A 19,916-nucleotide genomic window follows, 5' to 3' on the forward strand; every position below is an offset into this window, starting at 1 on the left:
AGGTACCTGTAGGGATCCAGGGGGAGGCATCCAGAGATAGGAGGGTGTTTGGATCTGAACACAGGGAAGATTACCCTGGAGTACAGAATAGGTGTCGTCAGTGTGCTCGTGAGTGAAGCCTGAGAGTTTAAGTGTTTTGAATTCTTGTTTCAGGCTTTATGCTGAGAGCTTTGTCTTATTACCATCTCCATCATCATCCATTCCACAGCTAACATTTACAGAGCACTTAATACATGCCAGTTTCATTAGTAAGTGCTTTATCTGCATTATCTCATTCAGTTGTCACTGCAAGAAAAGGAAGTACCAAGAAAGGGAAGTACCATTCCAATTTTAGTTATAATTGAAGATTAGAGAAATTAAGTAACCTTGTCCGAGGTCATACTGCTAGTGGGTCGTGAAAACAGAAACACCTAAGGAGTTTGTAGAATGAGAGAAGAGGGCAAAGACAGAGAGCCATGAGGACATCAACATGTTTTTAGTTCTTTAAATTTTTTTAAATTAAAAAATAATTTTCTAATTAAAAAAATTAAGGTATCAAAAACATTTAAGGTATCATGTGTTTTGGATGTTATGGACAACTTATAAGTGTACAGCTCAGTGACATTTTAAAATGTGAACATGCCATTGTAATAGCCTGCTATCCAGATGGAGAAATAGAACATTACCAAAAAAAAAAAAAAAAAAGAAGAAGAAAAGAAAAAAACCCAAATAACGACAAACTTTACTAACACTCCAGAAGCATTCTTTTTTTTTTTTTCCCTCCAGAATCATTCTTTACACTACTCCCTCATCATTGCCTGCCCCCCACCCAAAGGTAACCTCACCTTTGACTTCTTTCTTCACGATTAGTTTTGCTGTAAATATCAACATTTAAGCTGTGGGAAAGGAAAGATGGGCTTAAAAAGGTGACAGATAAACTGGCCAGAGAAATGGGAGAATGTCAAGAGAGCTCGCCCGTCTTTCACTTTCACTAGCGCACACCAATCGGAATCTAGCGATACAAAGTAGCAGTGATCTTGGAAAAATCCTCTTCGGTAGCAGTGGGAATTCTAGCAAGATAAAATTCATGAAGTAGTTGGTAGTGACAGAAGTAGTAGCAACTGTATCTATTCCCAGGTCAGTGGAGTTGGTAAGGCACGCTGTAGCATCTCGCTTGGTGGCGGCAGCAGCAACGGAGCAGCTAGGGGAGCGGTAGGTGAACTCTTTGGCATGATTTGGGCTGGCTTTCCTTATGATGTGTCCTCCAAGTTGAATTCTTAAGGCTCTCAACAATTTTGTGGGCTACCCAATATAATCTATTATCCAATATATTCTCTTACTAGGTCGAGAGAACAACTTTGCAATTGTGAAAAGCTATTGGTTGCCTACCCAATGAACAACGAATTCATTCCCTTGTCTTTTTTGAAACAGACCCCACCCCCCACCCCCCACTTTTTTTTTTTTTTCCAGGACACATGTGGCCGGACCCAGGGGAATAAATCACGATTGATCTACCTCCGTGCCACGTAGGTAATATCATCCTTTTTGCCAACATATATTACCTCTCATTTTCACAACAATCCCGCAAGGCAGGTACTATTGTTTCCATTTTACCGATGGGAAAACCCAGGCTCAGAGGAGTGGCAGATTTTGAACACCGATCTGACTCCATAGCTCCTTACAGTGCACTACTCCCTAACTCATCTATGGGTAAATTTGCACATTTTTTTATGATTCTGGTTGTGAGTATTCTACTTTTCTATTGTACCTATCAGAGCGCCCTGTATGTAGGCTTCCTTGCTCATCATCCGTGATAATCTGGAAGTCCTTAGGGCGACTAAGTACCCCTTAGGAACAGCTCCTAATGACTTCGAGGCACCCCCTCAACTCACCAGAAGTGTGTCTAATGATTCCCAGGACCTTCTCCCCCGCCCCAAGAGCTGCTCTTAATGACCCCCAAATCCCTGCTCATTGAGAAACTGCTTTTTAATGACTCTAAGGACATCCCACCTCGGAGCTCTCTTCCTTTCAGGAACTGCCCCCTTCAGGAAATGTCTCGCTTTGCGGGCGGGCGAGGGGTTCCCCATGATACGGGACTTACAGTTTTAAAAACCAAGGCAGTCTCGTAAAATGGGACAAGTTGGTCACCCTATCAGAAATTGCTTGATCTCGGAAGATTAGGCTCCCAGCGCACTTCTACCTTAGGCAAGGGTCTCACCCTAAAAAGACTCTGCCCCACCCTTCCGTTAGTAACATCCTACAATAATCTCACTGCCTCTACCTTTGCCGACCATCCTATTTCCAGGCATTCGCCTCTTTCAATTCTGATTAGCTCTGGGCGGCCAGAAGCGCGCCTATGATTGGCCAGCCCCGTAATCCAGCCGAGATGCTCAGTGGCCGCAGTCCCGAGTGGTACAGCGTTTCCTCCTGGCAACAGCCCGACCCAGCGCTCATAGGCTGAGCAGATTGATATGCCCTGACTTGGGCGACTGCAGCGCGTGCTCATTGGCTGTTTGAGGAGTGATAGCGTCCCTCAGATTGGTTGACGCTGTACGGCTGCGCAGAGGCCGACTTTCTAGAGGAGGCGGAGCTTCGCCCTTCGCCGGCTGAAAAAGCAGTAGATACGGCTAGTGGCGACAGCAGGAGCCCAGCATTAGCCCTGCCGGGGCGGTGGGCTTTAGGTAGGAACCACAGGGTTTTGGAATCCTTTAGGTTTGTTGCTGCTGTAGCCGTGACCGTGAGCTCCAGTGGGGGAGGGGCGGGGTTGCCGTCAGCGGTGAGTGAAAGGCATGGTTCTTGGCCAATGGGAACAGGAGCTTCTAATATGGGTCCTAAGATTGGTCCTTTCTAATCTCTTATGGCCAATGCACGTCGGGAAGGGAGGCGGGTCTCTTAGGCCTTATTTTCTTCTTCCTGCGGCCGGGCCTCACTCGCCTAGGCGGCGGGGCCGGGAGGGGCTGGCCCTCAATGCGGTGAGGATCGGGGACCTTGGGAGCGGGGGCTACCTTGGGAGTGGTACCCGCGGGGGTGGCTGCGAGGGGAGGGGGCGGGAGTTAGAGGTGGTTGTTAGCAACAGCGACCTTTATTGAGTTATTAGGTACAGGGCCTAGTGCTTAGGGTTTCGCTTGCATCATCTGAGTTAATCACAGCAACCCTGCTGAGCAGGGAGGTTGGGATCCCCATTTTACAGGTGGGGAAACTGAGACTTGGGCAACTCATACAGTCAAGGTCACACAACTACTGAATAGCAGAGACCGGATCTGTATTCAGAGTTGTTTTGATCCCGGAGCCGGTGCTCTGAAACTACTCGGCTTTGTTGCTGGATGGGGGAAATGAAGGAGTCAAGGAACAAGAGCTTTCCCCAGGGAGTAGATTGGGGGAAGGGAATCCTAGGGTTGAAAAAGGGAGTGAGCAACTGAAGTGGGGGCGAGGAAATCAGTTATTCAATAGGTACCGAGTGCCTACTCTGTGCCGTGCATTGTTCTAGGTTGTAGGCATAACAAAGATGACCAAGTCCAGAGGCAGGTGAAGCCCCATTAGTGGCTTCCAAGGCCCAGGTGACGGGGCCTACAGTGTTCACAGGATTGTGTGTTGTTGTCAAATTTGTTGAAGTAAGATATTTGGCATTTTTAAAAAAGAGGGTCCTCAAAATTGATTAAACTTGAGAGGTTCCTCCACACTTGCTTAGTCTAGGTGGAAGTTATGTTGCAGGCAGCATCGAGTAGCGGAAGAAGTGCTGGGAGTGCATCGCAGGACTGTGGGGAAATTTCCTGGTATGTAAAAAGATAAACGTAAACCTGCCGTGTAAAGTTTTGGTGAGGTGTGTGAAAAGCTCCTGGCCAAGAGCAGACTTTGTTTTTGGAGAAATGGAAGCTTGAGAGATGCGGGTAGTGGCTTTTCTCTCCTATCTTAGATAGTTCTGTGCCCATGCTGTCTTCCTAGTCTGTTACTAGGTTGCTGGTAGGTTGGAGACAGTTTTCCCTTCTGAGCTCTCCAGCTCTCTAGGGAACTTGAAGCTGAACTGCCATGGCTTTGGGGCCCAGATTGGGGGAGTTGAGGAGGGAAATGTTTTTGCTTCTGAAGTGGCTCCTTTTGTCTAGTATGCTTGGTTCTTATTCAGCTGGAATAGTCTATTGTGTTATCAGGTAATGGGGATGCACCCACTTAGTTGAAGGCCTCATCTAGAAACACAATATTTGACCTTTTCCAGTCAGTTTGAGGCTTGCCCTGTATTGCCAGGTTATTGCCCATTTAAATTTTGTCCTTTGAATTCTGGGTATGGTACAGTTGAACTAGTCTCTAGTTTGATCTCATGTAATACTGCTGAAATTACATTTTGGCTTAGATATGAGAACAGTTTCACTTTAGGGTTTTAAAAACTAATATCAGTGTACTTTTTACCTCTTAAACTTTGTAATCTTGTAGCCAAGTAACTGTCTTTAGGAATCTAGAATACTGCTTTAAGCTTTAAGCTGTGACCTAGAAGGAAGCCCAAAGGTTGTTTTTTTACATCTGGTTGTAATACATTGTTTAATATACCCCAAAGCAGTTATCAAAGGTGAATAAGGGAGCAACTTGAAAAGATAAGAGTAAAATATGGGCAGGGCAGCGATAGTATTGTTAGATAGGATTAACGCTCTAGTAACAGTTTAGCTGAAACAGTGTCTCCATTTAAATGAGATTTGAATACCCACAATTTTGATACATCGGATTCTTTTTTCTTTTTTAAGTTTTTATTTATTTATTTTGAGAGAGAAAGCACACAGGTGGGACAGAGACAGAGAAAATCCCAAGCAGGCATTGCACTGAGTGCGGAGCCCAATGCAGGGCTCAAACTCCTGAACCGTGAGATCGTGACCTGAGCTGAGTGTGGACGCTCAACCCACTGAGCCACCCAGGTGCCCTAATGCATCCGATTCTTTTAGATTCTTTTAAATATAAACTTTTCTATCTGTTTTTTTGTTCATTTAAATAACCTGTGTAGAGGCAGATTCCAGGTGTGAGGTCTTAATGCTTCTTCAGAATTTCTGCATCTTTTACTGTTTCAGCCCTGACATTCCCAGCATTTTTTCTTTCTTTTTCAAGTTCTATTTACATTCCAGTTATTTAACATACAGTGTAATATTTGTTTCAGGTGGAGAATTCACATACAACATCCAGTGCTCATCCCAACAAGTGCCTTCCTTAATTCCCATCACCCATCCTCCTTGACATTCCCAGCATTTAACTCTAATTACATTTTATATGATTTTATGTTCTTAATGTATTTCTTCAGGTTCCTGTCTGACCAGAGTGACTTCAAAAAGGAGGGAAAATGGCTTCAGAATCTGAAACTCTGAATCCCAGTGCTCGGATAATGACTTTTTACCCGACCATGGAGGAGTTCCGGAACTTCAGTCGATACATGGCCTACATTGAATCCCAAGGAGCTCATCGGGCTGGGCTGGCCAAGGTGAGGGTGGGTGGGATTGGTCCACGGAGCTTTTGTGACCAACCGGGCAGCAGCAGAAATCTTTCCTAAAGGCAGGGTGTGGAGTATATACTTCCTATTTGCAAGTTAATTCCTTTTGTTAACATCTGAAGCACCTTTTAAGTTGGAGGAGAGCTTGGAGTCTTTAAAGGGCGGTGTAGAGCTAGTGTCCCCGGTGTAGAGCTAGTGTCCCCGGGCCAGCTGCTGTGGTGCTTCCATTCTCTTGGTGGAGATGGGTGCTTTAGTGTTTGCACTCGGAGGGCTTATGCCATCCACCTTCTCTTGTTCTCATTTCAGTCTCATCCAGTACTCTGATAGCAGGTTGGGTTCTCTTGTGCACTTTGTTAGATTAAGAAAATCAACTCTTCAGCCTCCTCTCTGTGCCCAGAGGAAATGCTGAGCTGAGAATGAGTATTACTCGTCTTTGGTCACTGCAACTAGGCAGCTAGTTGGTGGCTGAACTGGATCAGGGTTAGCACAGCAGTGTGACTCGCTATGTTGGGGTGAGTGTGGTTAAATCAGAGTCACTTTGTAGTAAAATTGGCTGGTTGGATAGCAGCCTACCCACGTCCTGGACTATGAGCAGCTTGTTGGATTTCTGATCTCTGTGTTTCCTGTGTTCCCTACAGGTTGTTCCTCCAAAGGAGTGGAAGCCCCGGGCGTCCTACGATGATATTGATGATCTGGTCATTCCTGCCCCCATCCAACAGTTGGTGACTGGGCAGTCTGGCCTCTTTACTCAGTACAACATACAGAAGAAAGCCATGACTGTTCGAGAGTTCCGCAAGATAGCCAATAGTGATAAGTGAGTGAAAACACGTTCCTTCCCACCTGCCATAGCATCTAGGAACTAACGTCTCATCTTCATAGCTGTCTCCTAAGACTGCTGCCGTGACGCTGAAGAACACTTTTCTCAGCTCTAGCTTGTCTCCCTTTCTGCTCTTTTTATGGAAGCATTCCTACTCTCAGTACTGTGTCGCAGTCTAAACACGTCTGTGTCCTTACCTAAAGTAATCCCATTGTTCTTCCATCAGAAGCAGAATCATTTTCTGACCCTGGTAAGTTGCAGAGTTGCAAAGGAGAGTGTTGGAGTTGGTTCAAAAGGAGTTTTTGCCGGATGTCTTAACACCTGCTTATCGAAAAGTGGCCTCAGTAGTTTATTCTCTTCCTTCTGGGTCCTTCTGTGTTTTATCATGCTCAAATTCCTCACTACCCATCCAGAAGCTATCTCTTTTCCATTTTGACATGACAGAATGTGAATAAACTGTCAAGCTGTTTGCTATTTTCTGTCTCCATTCTTCATCATCCATACGTGCTGATTGATCTGTTAGAAACATCTTTGTTTAGGCCTGCTGTTTTCATTTGTTTTCTGTTTATAATATTTAGCTTCATTTGACCTCACATTTGGAATGAATTTTGTGGTTCCCTCATTGAGCTCTGACTGTTCCTTCTTAATTCTCTCTCTTGGACTTTCTCCTTTCCAATGTTATTCCTCAATTTTGAGTGTCCACAAGGGATTCCTTCCTTCTCTCTTGCTTTTTTTTCCTGAGCCCTTTTGATCTGTGCATGTCATGACTTCAGCCAGTCAGACATTATATTTTGTCTTTTCTGTGCATGAGCCCAGAGCTAGATCTGTAGCTGGCCAGTCTTCACGCTCCTGGGGGTGTCCCTTCCTGTGCTTTATTCATTGCTCTGTCTCACATCAGATCTTGTTCTATTTCTATGCTTTGCCTTCTTTTCCTTTGACTTCGCACAATTCAAAATGTGGTTTTCCAGTTTTATTGACAGCTTAACTCTTTAGAAAAAATTTTTTAATATTTATTTATTAATTTTTTGGGGGGGAGAGAGACAGGGCGTGAGCAGGGGAGGGGCAGAGAGAGGGGCACACAATCCGAGCTGTCAGCACAGAGCCTGACGCTGGGCTCGAACCCACAAACAGATCATGACCTGAGCTGAAGTCGGACGTTCAACTGACTGAGCCACCCAGTTGCCCTGGCAGCTTAACTCTTAAAAACCTCTGTATTGCTGACTCACCTGCTGTCTAATGAGTGAATTTATGTAAGAGCATGTTGAAGAAGAGCGACATGCTCTGCACAGGAGAGGCTGTGCCGTCCTTTCTGTCTGGTTTCTAGCTGTGCGCTGGGGCCAGGGCCCCCTGCTTTCAAGCTCACATGGGGTTCCACCAGAGGCCTCAGCCTCCTGTATCCAGTCTCTCTTCTCAAAAATGGTAGGTCTTTCAGGATACCTCTTTTCTTTTTAAATTAGCCAAGCCTGTCTTTTCCCTTTACCTGAGATGCAACAAATTCTTACCCTTGATTTCTTATCTGCTTGGTCAGCCAGCTTTAAGAAAACCCGGCAGGTAAAAATCTAAGTTTATAAAGCAGAGCAGTTGGAGGTGGAAGAGTTACTTATATTTCAAAGGGAATTCAGGGATCTTAAACTTGATCATTCAATAGGTTGAAGTTAAAATGGTTAAAATGTAAGGCCGCATTTAAAGTAAGATTTTTTTCCCCACCCAGCCCGTTGTCTCCACAGTTTGTCTTGGGTCTTTGCTTCTACTCTTTATCCATTCATAATATTTTCTTGCCATTTGATTTATAATGTGCATTTTCAAATATCTATTCAATTTACACATTATTCTTTTTAAAATTGCTATGTAATCTTAAGGGGTTTGAATTTTTAAAAAGATTTTGGAGTAAATTCTCAGTATGTGATAATTGAGCTAAAGAATATAGATATTTTTAATGTCTTTATATAGAGATATAGACATCTATATATAGACAGCTGTGTACGTGTATGTGCATATATAAAAATATCTTTTTAAAAATATCTTTCTTAAACATTTGATTTGCAAAAATCTACATTTTTAAGAATTTTATTTTTTTATTAAAATACTTTGTTTTTAGGTGTGATTATTTGAGTTAGTCACTACATAGGGTGGTGGGAATGTAACAGTGACAATACAGATGAGCTGTCATGGAGCCGCTTCCTTTACAGAGTGCAATACTGTTCTAGAACCTCAGCCCTTCACATGCTGGCAGGTTTTGGTTGTCTGTGGATATATAGGGATTTGCAGTTCTTGGTTTCTCCCTGAGTGTCTGGGCCACTCCTGATTCTGGCCAGGATGTTGTTTTTAGTGGTCTCTTGAAAAAGTTGAGAGTATTCTGCTTCTTAGGGAAGATGGGCTTAACGTCTTCATATACGTTACCTTCCTCAGGCCCAGAGCCCAAGGAAGGGATGTGGAGGAGGTTACTTGTGTAATGGAGCCTTGAAGGCCAAGGTTTTGTCTTGTTCGTTTGAAATGTCTTGTTTTCCCTAGAATGGGATTGTGTCTTGTCCTTTCATAATGCCTGATGAATTTAGTCCTTGTTAAAAAAAAAAAAAAAAAAAAAATATATATATATATATACGTATATATATATATGTATATATATATACGTATATATATATATATACGTATATATATATATTTTTTTTTTTACTTGTTTTTGTTTTACTTTTGAAAGGTACTGTACCCCACGCTACAGTGAGTTTGAAGAGCTTGAACGGAAGTACTGGAAAAATCTCACATTCAATCCTCCAATCTATGGTGCAGATGTGAATGGCACTCTCTATGAAAAGGTGAGACTTCCAGGAAGCCCTCTGCAGCATTTTTGCAATTTAACACAATTTTTACCTGCCCAGCACTTAGTAGGCACCCAGAAGCTGCTTGCTGAGTTGAGTAGTTAAACAAAAGAGTGACCCACCACCAGCCGATGTGCTATGCACACTTAATGGTGGGTATTTTTGCATGTGACTGAATTTTATTTCTCCCACTCTCCATGTGAATTGGGTGATATAGTGTTCTTTGCAAGGGCTGTTAGAATAGTCTGTGGGTGGTAGCCGATGAGTTCTTCAAAGGGTGGGCTCACAGTAAATGAAATGTTGGGGGAGAGGCAGTGTGGTTTCTGCAGAAAAAAGATCACTGACTAATTTAGTGAAAGGGGTATGTATTTAAGAAGAGAAACATTCCGATTTTCAGAACCCTCAAACAAGATTCTTTAGCAGAACCTATTTTAACAACTTGTGTCGGATTGCGGTATAGTGCTTTTCAGAATAAAGAACAGCCTTGGGGCTCCTGGGTGGCTCAGTCAGTTGAGCCTCTGACTTCGGCTTGGGTCATGACCTCGTGGTTCATGGGTTCGGGCCCCTCATTGGGTTCTGTGCTGACAGCTCAGAGCCTGAACCCTGCTCTGGATTCTGTGTCTCACTCTCTCTGCCCTTCCCTGCTCGTGTTCTGTCTTTCTCTCTCAAAAGTAAATAAACATTAAAAAAAATTTTTTTTAAATAAAAAAAGAATAAAAAACAGCCTTAGATGGCATAAGGAAGGAACATTTGGGATTGTTTTTGATAATTAAAAAAATCTGTGGAGAATTTTAGGGATTATCACTCACATTAATTGTAATGATTTTGTAAATTATTGGAAAGAAGGAGTTTGAAAAGATTCTCAACTTGTCGATGACAATTTATTGAGTGGCGGAAAGTGAAACTTACAGATGTTAAATGGCAGAAAGATACTGTAAGGATCTGGGATGGGGAGGTACAGAAGCAGGACATAAGAATCGAGAACGTGCGTATAAGAGGTGGGCTTCTAGCTGACCATTAAAGTTTTGGCAATGGATTTGGGTGACATTGTAGACTTTTTACTGATGACGCTGCCTAGTGGAAGCTGGGGCTAAACAGTCACAGACTGGGATGGTAAATTCCCATGTTTTGTATTTTTAGTGATTTAGGAGTTCTTTCCTATTTTGACCTCAGTTTCTTTAGTTTCAGATCAAAGTCTTCCTCCTGGGGTTAAAAACAGGTGGCTGTCCCCTCCTTATTCATCTTTCACATGCCAGTTTTCTTTACCGAGTGGTATTTGCCTTTTGGAGGTCTGATGGCGTCAGCTCTAGCGGTGGCTGTGAAGTGTGAGTGAGGGGGGCTGTGGTCTTCATGTCCAGGCTGTTTTGACATTGTTCCACATCATCATTAGGGGTGACAGGTCACCTGTGACCCTTGCTCTTGTAGGTTCAGAGCCTCAGCTTGTGGGTACTGCAGTTGCCCTCAGCTGTGATTTACTTTGCAGCATGTCGATGAGTGGAATATCGGGCGGCTGAAAACCATCCTGGACTTGGTGGAGAAGGAGAGCGGGATCACCATTGAGGGTGTGAACACCCCATACCTGTACTTCGGCATGTGGAAGACCTCCTTTGCCTGGCACACTGAAGACATGGACCTGTATAGCATCAACTACCTGCACTTTGGAGAGCCAAAGTCCTGGTAAAGTCGGGTTGCAGTTGGCACCGGGCTTCTCGCGACGCGGTAGGGCCCCTTGGCTCTAGTGTGCCGAGGCGGCACCTTGGGGTCTTGTTAAAATGCACATTCTGGTTCCGTAGGCCTGGGGTGGGACTGGCACTTGACATTTTCTCCAGGTTTTTAAGCTGTGAGATGCTGTTAGAGCTCTGGTGCTTAGACCTCTCTTCGAATAGTGAGGCTTCAGAGGGCAGGTCATTTAATACTACTGGATGGAAAGATAAGTCGTCTGAGTTACTGAGAGCTACAGAGGCTCTCCCAGGCTTGCCCACTGCTTTCTGATTTCTTTCTCCGAACAGGCCTGAGGCATTTCTTAGAGGCAGACTTCCAAGACTGGAGTCACTCCTTCAGATGATAGAAAGCTTTCTTTTCCTCATGGAAAAAATATTTGGTGAGCAGCAGTGTGTGCTTAACCCAAGAGGGGATGCAGGGCTACTCCATATATGCTTCCTGCTCTCCAGGATGTTCTCAGTCTAGTTGGGGAGGCAAAGATCTGTTCTCTCCTCTCTCCCTGTGTTGATCCGTCTCTCAACCCCAGCATTTCAGTGAAGGTTCTGCATTCGACTATAGTGACAGAGACATAGGTTATGTGCTGTCACACAGGAGACTGGTCAGGAGAGAGAAGGGGTGAGAGAAGCACCGATGGGCACTCTAGATCCTCGTAGGAAGGGTACACGAAGGTGGGGTGGGAATTGGAGAAGCTTCCCTGGAAGAGGTGACTACCAAGCTGAGGCCTAACATGAGGAGGCCTAGCTGGGTGAGACAGTGGCGGGTTTCAGACAGGGAAGACTGAGGAAAGTGTGTCCGGGTGGTTGGAATGACACGTGCAGAGATCCTAAGCTGAGAGGAAGCACGATGTCTTCGGGAACTAGAGGAAGTCCTTTGTGGTTTGGGTGCTGTGTACAAGGATGGATGAGCGAGTAGGCTGACAGGGACACTGTGGGCCAGGTCACGGGGAGTCGTGGAAACCGTATGCACCTTCATTTCCTTTTCCGGCATTTTCAACCACTTCTTTTCCCAGAGGTTTTCCTTTTTTTTCTAATGCTTTCCAGTTTCTAGTTTTGGGGGTGTGTGTGACCTTCTGAGCCTGTGTGGACCCCCTGACTGCTGTCCCATAACCTTTCTTAGATGGCTAGACTTCTAGAATCTGTAAAAATAGCTTTTGTGCTTTCCTTCTATTTATTCCCAACTTCCCTGAGATTGGATTTTCACTCTCCTGTAGAGAGATTTTCTAGTTATTACATACACTCTTTTTAGATCATCTAAAGTGGGACTTCCAGAGACTTCTGGGCAAGGTTGCCTGATGGATCCCAAGGTCCTTTGGGTGACCAACATTTTCCTCCACTCCCCATCTGTTTTGTTTGGTAGTGAAACTATTTGGGATGGGAAGTTTCTCTTGTCGTGGAATGATCTTTATAATCAATTATAATGGTTAAAATAGACTTAACTGTGAGTTTCAGAATACAATAAAGTTTAACAGTTTTGTAAAACTTTTATTTTTTATTTATTTTTTAAGATTTCATTTTATTTTATTTTATTTTTTTATTTTGAGAGAGAGAGAGAGCAAGGGAGAGGGGCAGAGGGAGAGAGAATCTTAAACAGGCTCTGCACGGAGTATGGCTCAGTCCCACAACTGAGATCATAACCTGAGCCGAAATCAAGAGGCAGACGCTCAACCGACTGAGCCACCAGGCACCTCAGTTTTGCAAAAATTTTACGTAGTTACAGGTGGTTTTTTTTTTTTTTTTTTTTTTTTAAATGAACAGTTTCTGTGGTGTCTTGCTACCCTGTGGGGTGGAAGAATAATTAATTATTGGGTAATCAGTGTAGCTGTCACAGAGATGATGTGAAAATGGGGTCAGCAGCAGATACAGGGCCGGGTCTCTAGTATCAAATCCCATTTTTCCCATTCACCATTCCCCCTCCATCCTGTCCCAGTTAGGCTTTCAGCCTCCACCAGGAGCACTTTAATGCTATCCTTTAAAAAAATTTTTTTTTATTGCTTCAACATTATAAAGGAGAACAAGGCTGGTTGCATACTATAAATTCTGGCTCATGGTAAACATTCAGTGAAAGTCTCGGTAAATGAATGAGTATTAGAGAAATAAATTCACTTGTACCTTGTGGGCTCCTCTCCCCAAAGTCCAATATATCATTTCTCCAGACTCCTTTCCAGTTTTTGTGGTTGGGAGCTGTTTTGAGAGTGGGGATGAGCCCCTTAGGTCCTGAAGGGGGCTCTCCTCAGCATCCAGTGCTTCTATGTGATTGCAGGTACTCTGTCCCCCCGGAGCACGGAAAGCGGTTGGAGCGCCTTGCCAAAGGTACTGTCTCTCTTCCCTGTGCCTGCTCAGACCCTGAGACCCTGTGAACTGCACTAATTGCTCTAAAATGTCCGTTCTCTGCGGTCAGATTTCTTATGTGTCCTTTCACAGGCCTGCATGTAGGTGATAAGCTACACTGCCAGAGTGGTTACCCTAGCAGAGCAAATAAAAATCTGGAAACTTCCTCCATTTGTCCTGGGAAGGGACTAAGTAATTCTTAGACAGTCTCTGTCTCAGTTTTACCAAGCATAGGTTTATTTGACCACGGAGAGTATACCCGTCATCCTGGGTCTGGTTCTTCTGCCAGAAACCTAAAGGTTAAAATTGAATTTTTGTGCTTTGGTTCTTTTAAGTGGACTTTAATAGATTTGTACCTCTAGAGGGCCAATTTCAAGAGAGTTTGGGTATTCTGTGCTGTAGATGTGTTACTAGCAAAAGATTGAGGGATAGAGTAGGAGCAAGGTCCTAAATAGTTGCAAAGCTCTCTTTAAGCACAAGGCAGGTTGGGTGATCTCAGTCTCCCTAACAGAATTTGATTACCCAGGTAAGCCATTGGAGAGCCCGGAGGCTCACTGTAGAATCAGGATTGGCCCGAAGCCAGAAGGATCTGTGGAGATCCTGTGCTGATTTATCCTCCTGACACAGCCAGATGAGATGCACAGGTGTGCAGTGGCTGCAGGGCTGCAGAGCTGGTGTGGAGCAGTGTGTTCACCTGTGCCCATTTTCAATGAAACAGGCTTTTTCCCTGGAAGCGCTCAAAGCTGCGAAGCTTTTCTCCGCCACAAGATGACTTTGATTTCCCCTTTAATGCTGAAGAAATATGGAATTCCCTTTGACAAGGTGAGCTGACTTTACATATGGTCTTAGGCTTACAAGGAAGGCAGCCACCCTTTTCGGTCTGTTTCACAGAGGGGCTTTATTCTGGTTCATCTCTCTGTACCAGGCGTGGGCCAGAGGTAACCCATATAGCAGTACTTGGATCCAAGGATATTAAAGGTGGAGGTTCTGTAGCTTCCCGGTGCCAGAGGAGAGTCACATCCCCTAGAACATTGTTAACTTCGGGGAATGGTCAGTTACAGTGTTGGGGTCTGATATGATCAGGCTTCGCGTCTTACAAAGACCCTGGTGGTCTTATGACTTATGCTGGGTTATGAAGCTGTAGCCGAGCTCTGAGTTCCAGTCCGTTAGACTTCAGCCATTTGATGCAGCTGGTTCAAGTCTGCTCTTGTTCAGGTGACTCAAGAAGCTGGAGAATTCATGATCACTTTTCCTTATGGTTACCATGCCGGCTTTAACCATGGCTTCAACTGTGCGGAATCCACCAATTTTGCTACCCGGCGGTGGATTGAGTATGGCAAACAAGCTGTGCTGGTAAGTCTGTTTGATTGCTTTCTGTAACGCCATGACCGAAAATGTCTGGTGAGCAAATTCTTGTTAGATACACTGGCTGGTGATTAGAACATTCTTTGAACTGCTGGAATTCAGAAACAGACTGACAGGGCTGTGCAAAAGAGCTAGTATGTTGCGTTCATACAGAAATTAGAAGAATTTGTTCAGGTTTGGGATGCGTAAGGTGAGGTTTCCATGCTTAAAGTCCATTTGAGCATGAAGACCACACCCACGCACATGGCTGTTTCTTGCTTTGGCCACTCTGGGATTTCTCCGTTGAGAAATTCTTAGGGTTAGGGAAGCAAGCAGGGCTGGACGTTTGGCAGGGAGCAGACTCGCTTATGTGGTCCTGGCTTGGATATGTCTCAGAGGGACGGTGGATGTGGAGCATCCTGGGTCGAAGTGCAGAGCCTCACCTCCAGCATTTCTTTATGCATCCTAGTTCGTGCCCAGGTGGGCTCACCCCAGCGCTGCACATTGCTCTCTGCTTTTTCCCCTGCTTCCCTCCATGCTCGAAGGCTCTGCAAGGACAGTATGGCCTCAGCCTGTGAACGCAAACAGTTTGGCTTTCAATTGTCTTGTGTCTTTTGCACTTGGAGGGAGGAGATGGGATGTGGGAGTCGCATGGAAGCCGTTAAAGAGTGTTGACTGGAGCTCTCCTGGTTCCCTGGGATAGTGCTCCTGTAGAAAGGACATGGTGAAGATCTCCATGGATGTGTTTGTGAGGAAGTTCCAGCCAGAAAGGTACAAACTTTGGAAAGCGGGGAAGGACACCACAGTTATCGACCATACTCTGCCCACGCCAGAAGCAGCGGAGTTTCTTAAGGAGAATGAACTGCCTCCAAGAGCCAGAAATGAGGAGGAGTGTCCAGAGGAGGATGGCATGGAAGGGATTGAGGATGGAGAGGAGGGTGACTTAAAGAGAAGGTAACCCTACAGGCTCTGGGCCTAGCTCCCCCCCGGTTTAAGGGAGGGGTGTCTGGCAACTTCCATAACCTGCCAGGAGGCTGTTTCTAAGTGGGGTGTTTGAGCCACAGCGGAGGGAACTTTCTTCTTGGTAAAGGCTCCAGAATCCCCAGAGCGAGGGCATTCAGGCTATTTCTTACAGCTGTCACCCAAGAGTGATCACCTCTGTATGCGGGCCTGTAATTGGCTGGAGCAGAGGTCGCATAAGAGAGCATGGCTCCCTCTGAGCCAGAAAAGCCACATTTTCTCCTTACCATATGAGACATTTTTTAAAAAGGAGAGTATGGTGGTGGGAATGAAACTCGCAAGGGCAGGGGGTGGTGTGAGTGAAGTTGGCCAGCGCCTTTGGTGTCTGAGCCAGAGGATCTGGGCCACATGGAGGAGGAAGGAACATTTGTGGGGTACCTGCTGTGTGCCAGGTGCTCTGCATACCTTCAGCTTCACATCACATCTTTGAGGAGGATGGTGATACTCCTATTTTCCATTGGGTGGAACAGGCTCAGAGAGGTGAAGTCCCTTGTCTCTTCTATAGATAAGAGGTGGGACTGAAGTGTGACGCATAGTAGACAGACCCTGGCCATTCACTCATTTGGGGCTATGTGTGAATATGTATGTAGGTAAATGAACTTGCGGCCCCTTGAAAAGTTGGCTCTCCTTCTTGCAGCCTAGCCAAGCATCGTATAGGGACAAAGAGGCACCGAGTTTGTCTTGAAATACCCCAGGAGGTGAGTCAGAGCGAGCTCTTCCCCAAGGAGGAGCTGAGTACGGGACAGTACGATATGACAGAGTGCCAGGCTGCCCTCGCTCCCGTGAGGCCCACCCACAGCTCCGTGCGGCAAGTCGAAGACGGCCTTCCCTTCCCAGGTTAGTTGGTTATATTTTCCCCAGAGATGTAACTGCATTCTGTTCTGAGTTGGATGCCATGTTGAGTGCAGGGTCACAGATACAGAAAAGTGGGGAGGTGGGTCTGTGAGGACAGAGTGTCAGTGCAGTGTGAGAATTGGTGTGAGAAGGCCTTTGGATAGGGACATGAGGGATGAGGGGTGGAAGGTAGGGGAGTCCCTCTCCCTCTACCTGGTGAGGGCTCAGGGAGACGCTGAAGGTTGGTGAAGTGACAGTGAACCGGCTCTTACGAGAGAGGTGGGAGCTTTCCAGGTCGGCAGGGAGTGGGGGCACATAGAAAGGGCGCCCAGAGGGGAGTAGCAGGGGTGATGGTGTGCAGGTGTGGAAGCACGTGAGCTTTCTTGGCTGTAATTTGGGAAGTTGGCATTGGTGTCCTGTAATTTGAAGATAAGGGTGGGAAGGGCTGTGCTAGCAGATGAGGCACGAGAAGTAGGAGTGAGATGGTGTGTGGACTGGCTGCCGTCTTAGAGTTTGCGCACGTCGGGGCTTGAGGGGCCGCTTGTATTTTGGGAAGGAAGCGACGTCAAATGAGGCGTGGTGGAGCAGTCACTGGGAGTTGTTGCGGACAGACTTGTTGGGGGGGGGTCTCGCTTCAGTCTCAGGTGAGGCTTGGAGCGTCTGTACTGAGGGTGCCCTGGTGTGTCTGCAGACACCTGGATGGCACTATGGATGGGGCCCTGGGGCTGGGCTCCCTCTGTTGAAATTTTCTTAAAAAAATTTTTTTTTTAAATGTTTGTATTTATTTTTGAGACAGAGACAAAACATGAGCAGGGGAGGGTCAGAGAGAGGGAGACACAGAATCTGAAATAGGCTCCAGGCTCTGAGCTGTCAGCACAGAGCCCGATGCAGGGCTCGAACTCACGGACTATGAGATCATGACCTGAGCTGAAATCGGACGCTTAACTGACTGAGCCACCCAGGAGCCCCTCTCTGTTCAAATTTTCTAGCTTTTGAGGTCACCAGGTCTCTGCTGAGCTCAGGCCTTTGTTTCCTGCAGGAGACTTCTGAGGAAACAGCAGCTGTCACTTACTGAGTGTCTGCTGCATGCCGGGCTAGGCCCCCATCGTAGACGCAACTATGGAGATAGGTGGTAGACGGCTTGCATTCCACAGGACAGAACTGGAGGCCCGGCGCGGCTGAGCGGTCAGCCCCAGATCACACAGTGACCCTGGAGGTGACAGAGCCAGAATATGACGCCAGGCCTCACTTGCCACCCACGTTCCTTGTGCTGTGCCACTTTGCTTTTCAGTAGCTTCAGACATGCAGGAGGAAGTTGGCTCTGGCCAATGTGTATGTGTGTTTCAGATTATTCTGACTCCACGGAAGTCAAATTTGAAGAGCTTAAAAACGTTAAACTGGAAGAAGAGGATGAGGAGGAAGAGGAGGAACAAGAAGCGGCTGCCTTGGATCTTTCTGTGAATCCTGCCTCTATAGGGGGACGCCTTGTCTTCTCAGGTTCCAAAAAGAAATCATCTTCTAGCGTGGGCTCCAGTTCTTCACGGGATTCTATTTCTTCCGACTCAGAAACCAGTGAGCCTCTGGCCTGCCGAGCCCAAGGGCAGTCGGGAGTTCTCACTGTGCACAGCTATGCCAAAGGGGATGGCAGGGTCACCATGGGAGAGCCCTGCACCAGGAAGAAGGGTAGTGCCACCGGAAGTGTCAGTGAGCGGGAGCTGGCAGAGGTATGGGCCCTGGGCAGCGCTCGTGGGGGAGGAGCCACCCTGGCAGGGGTCCCGTGGAGGGCAGGGAGTCTGGGGGCCAGGAGGTGCTTCTGCAGGTGTCCAGGATGGCAGGGGAGACCCCCAGAATGGACCTCCAATCTGCAGTGTCCGGCAGAAAGCCAAGTGGTGTTGGGTCCCTTCCAGTTTGCTCTTTGCCGGGAATTCCTTTTCGCTTGCCCCTGGGTGACAGTTGCAGAGAATTGCAGCCTTAGTGACAGCTGCAGATGTGTAGCTATCAGGGCGCCCTCTGAGCCTCCTTGCCCTAGAGCATGAGGGTTACAGGGGTAGTGCTTACAGCCCAGATGTTCATCTGTTAGGGACAAGGTGGTCTTCCTTACTCTAAAATTCAAGGTTTTTTTCCTTACAAAATCTTTTTTTTTTTTTTTCAGTGTTTATTTTTGAGAGCAAGAGAGTACAAGTGGAGATGGGGGTGGGTAGAAGGAGAGGGAAAGAGAGAATCCCAAGCTGGCTCTGCACTGTCAGCCCAGAGCTGCGACGCAGGGCTCGATCCAATGACTGTGAGATCATGACTTGAGCGGAAATCAAGAATTGGACACCCAATGGATTAAGCCACCCCGGTGTCCCCTTTTTCTTACAAATCTCCGCTGCCGTGTAGTTGCCTGGAGGGATTCTCCCTCCACTCCCCCCATACGTTCTTCATCTTCAAGTGCAGCATTGTTGACAGAACATCCTCTCAGAGACCAGAATGAATTCCCAAAGCTGTAAATGTGAACGTTTGTTCAGGCTTCCTTCTAGAACATGTTGTCATCAAAAGCTGTTCTCTGTTTTGTGTAAAAAGGCTCTTGGTGGATCTGAGTGGGATATAGCAGAGCTGTGTTGAATGCAGCCAGACTCATGCCTACCCAAGTGACCTGCTCTTACTCCCCAGCCTCACGGCTTATGTGGGTCAAGTTGCAGCTGTGAGGCGGGAGGGGGGGTGGTGGAGGTGGGGGTGGGATGGGGTTAGTGGCAGATGGAGATCAGTGCAGAAAGGTTTCATTTATTCCCCATTTCCTTACTTTGGTCTTCTAAAAGTTTTTATTATGAAACTTTTATTTTTTCATTTAAAATTTTTTTTTAAGGTTTATTTCTGAGAGAGACACAGAAGCGGGGAGCTTCTCTGTGTCACAGAGAGACACTGAGAGCGGGGGAGGGGCAGAGAGAGAGGGAGACACAGAATCCTAAGCAGGCTCCAGGCTCTGAGCTGTCAGCACAGAGCCCGACACGGGGCTCGAACTCACAGCCAGCAAGATCATGACCTGAGCTGAAGTCAGCTGCTTAACTGACTGAGCCACCCAGGCACCTGTATTATGAAACATTTTAAAAGTATGCAGATAGAATAACCATCACCAATTGTTTACATATACTCATTGTCTCTGAATGTTCACGTTTGGCGTATTGGCTTTTTCTTCTCTTGGCTGAAGTGCTGACCCTGAGTACATATTACAGTCCTTCTAGTTTTCCCAGGAGTCCCTTTTTGTGGTTCACAGGTTTGTCCCTTGTCTTGAATACCCGCATAACTTTCTTTTCTGCCTTCCCTCGATATCAGGGCTCAGTTTCTGTAGCTCTCCTTTCCCCTGTGCGTGTCCCTCCCTCCATCTGGGTGGGAGCAGGCAGGCAGATAAGCTGAGGATCACGTCTCCTTCTCACTGCTTCCAGTAGCTGTTGTCTGCTCTCCTGTGGCAGCTTCCACAAGAGGCGGCTTTCCAGCTTGGACACCAGAATCCCTTACAGTCCCCGTTGCCACATCTGAGCCATTCTTCTTCACAAAGCTCCCCTGTCCTCATTCATCCTGCTGTCACACTACAGGTCACGCTGTCTTCTTGCAGCATC

General features: G+C 46.3%; 1 protein-coding gene across 4 annotated transcripts in view; it reads left to right on the forward strand.

The window, feature by feature from the left end:
* Positions 1-2,566: 2,566 nt before the first annotated feature.
* Positions 2,567-19,916, forward strand: part of KDM4A (lysine demethylase 4A) — a 45,958-nt gene continuing 28,608 nt past the window's right edge. For 2 of the 4 annotated variants that reach the window (XM_042950711.1, XM_042950713.1), the window contains exons 1-11: positions 2,879-2,951; positions 5,255-5,431; positions 6,079-6,254; positions 8,956-9,070; positions 10,557-10,750; positions 13,055-13,104; positions 13,841-13,944; positions 14,338-14,475; positions 15,170-15,420; positions 16,124-16,323; positions 17,668-18,044. In XM_042950711.1, coding sequence (XP_042806645.1) covers positions 5,294-5,431; positions 6,079-6,254; positions 8,956-9,070; positions 10,557-10,750; positions 13,055-13,104; positions 13,841-13,944; positions 14,338-14,475; positions 15,170-15,420; positions 16,124-16,323; positions 17,668-18,044 — 1,743 coding nt within the window. In that variant the 5' untranslated portion in view covers positions 2,879-2,951; positions 5,255-5,293. Of the gene's footprint in view, positions 2,661-2,878; positions 2,952-5,254; positions 5,432-6,078; positions 6,255-8,955; positions 9,071-10,556; positions 10,751-11,082; positions 12,231-13,054; positions 13,105-13,840; positions 13,945-14,337; positions 14,476-15,169; positions 15,421-16,123; positions 16,324-17,667; positions 18,045-19,916 lie in introns of those variants that run through there. The other 2 variants (XM_042950712.1, XM_042950714.1) reach the window with 2 other exon arrangements.

The sequence above is a fragment of the Panthera leo genome, chromosome C1 (genome assembly GCF_018350215.1).
Source record: "Panthera leo isolate Ple1 chromosome C1, P.leo_Ple1_pat1.1, whole genome shotgun sequence".
NCBI classification, from domain to species: Eukaryota; Metazoa; Chordata; class Mammalia; order Carnivora; family Felidae; genus Panthera; species Panthera leo.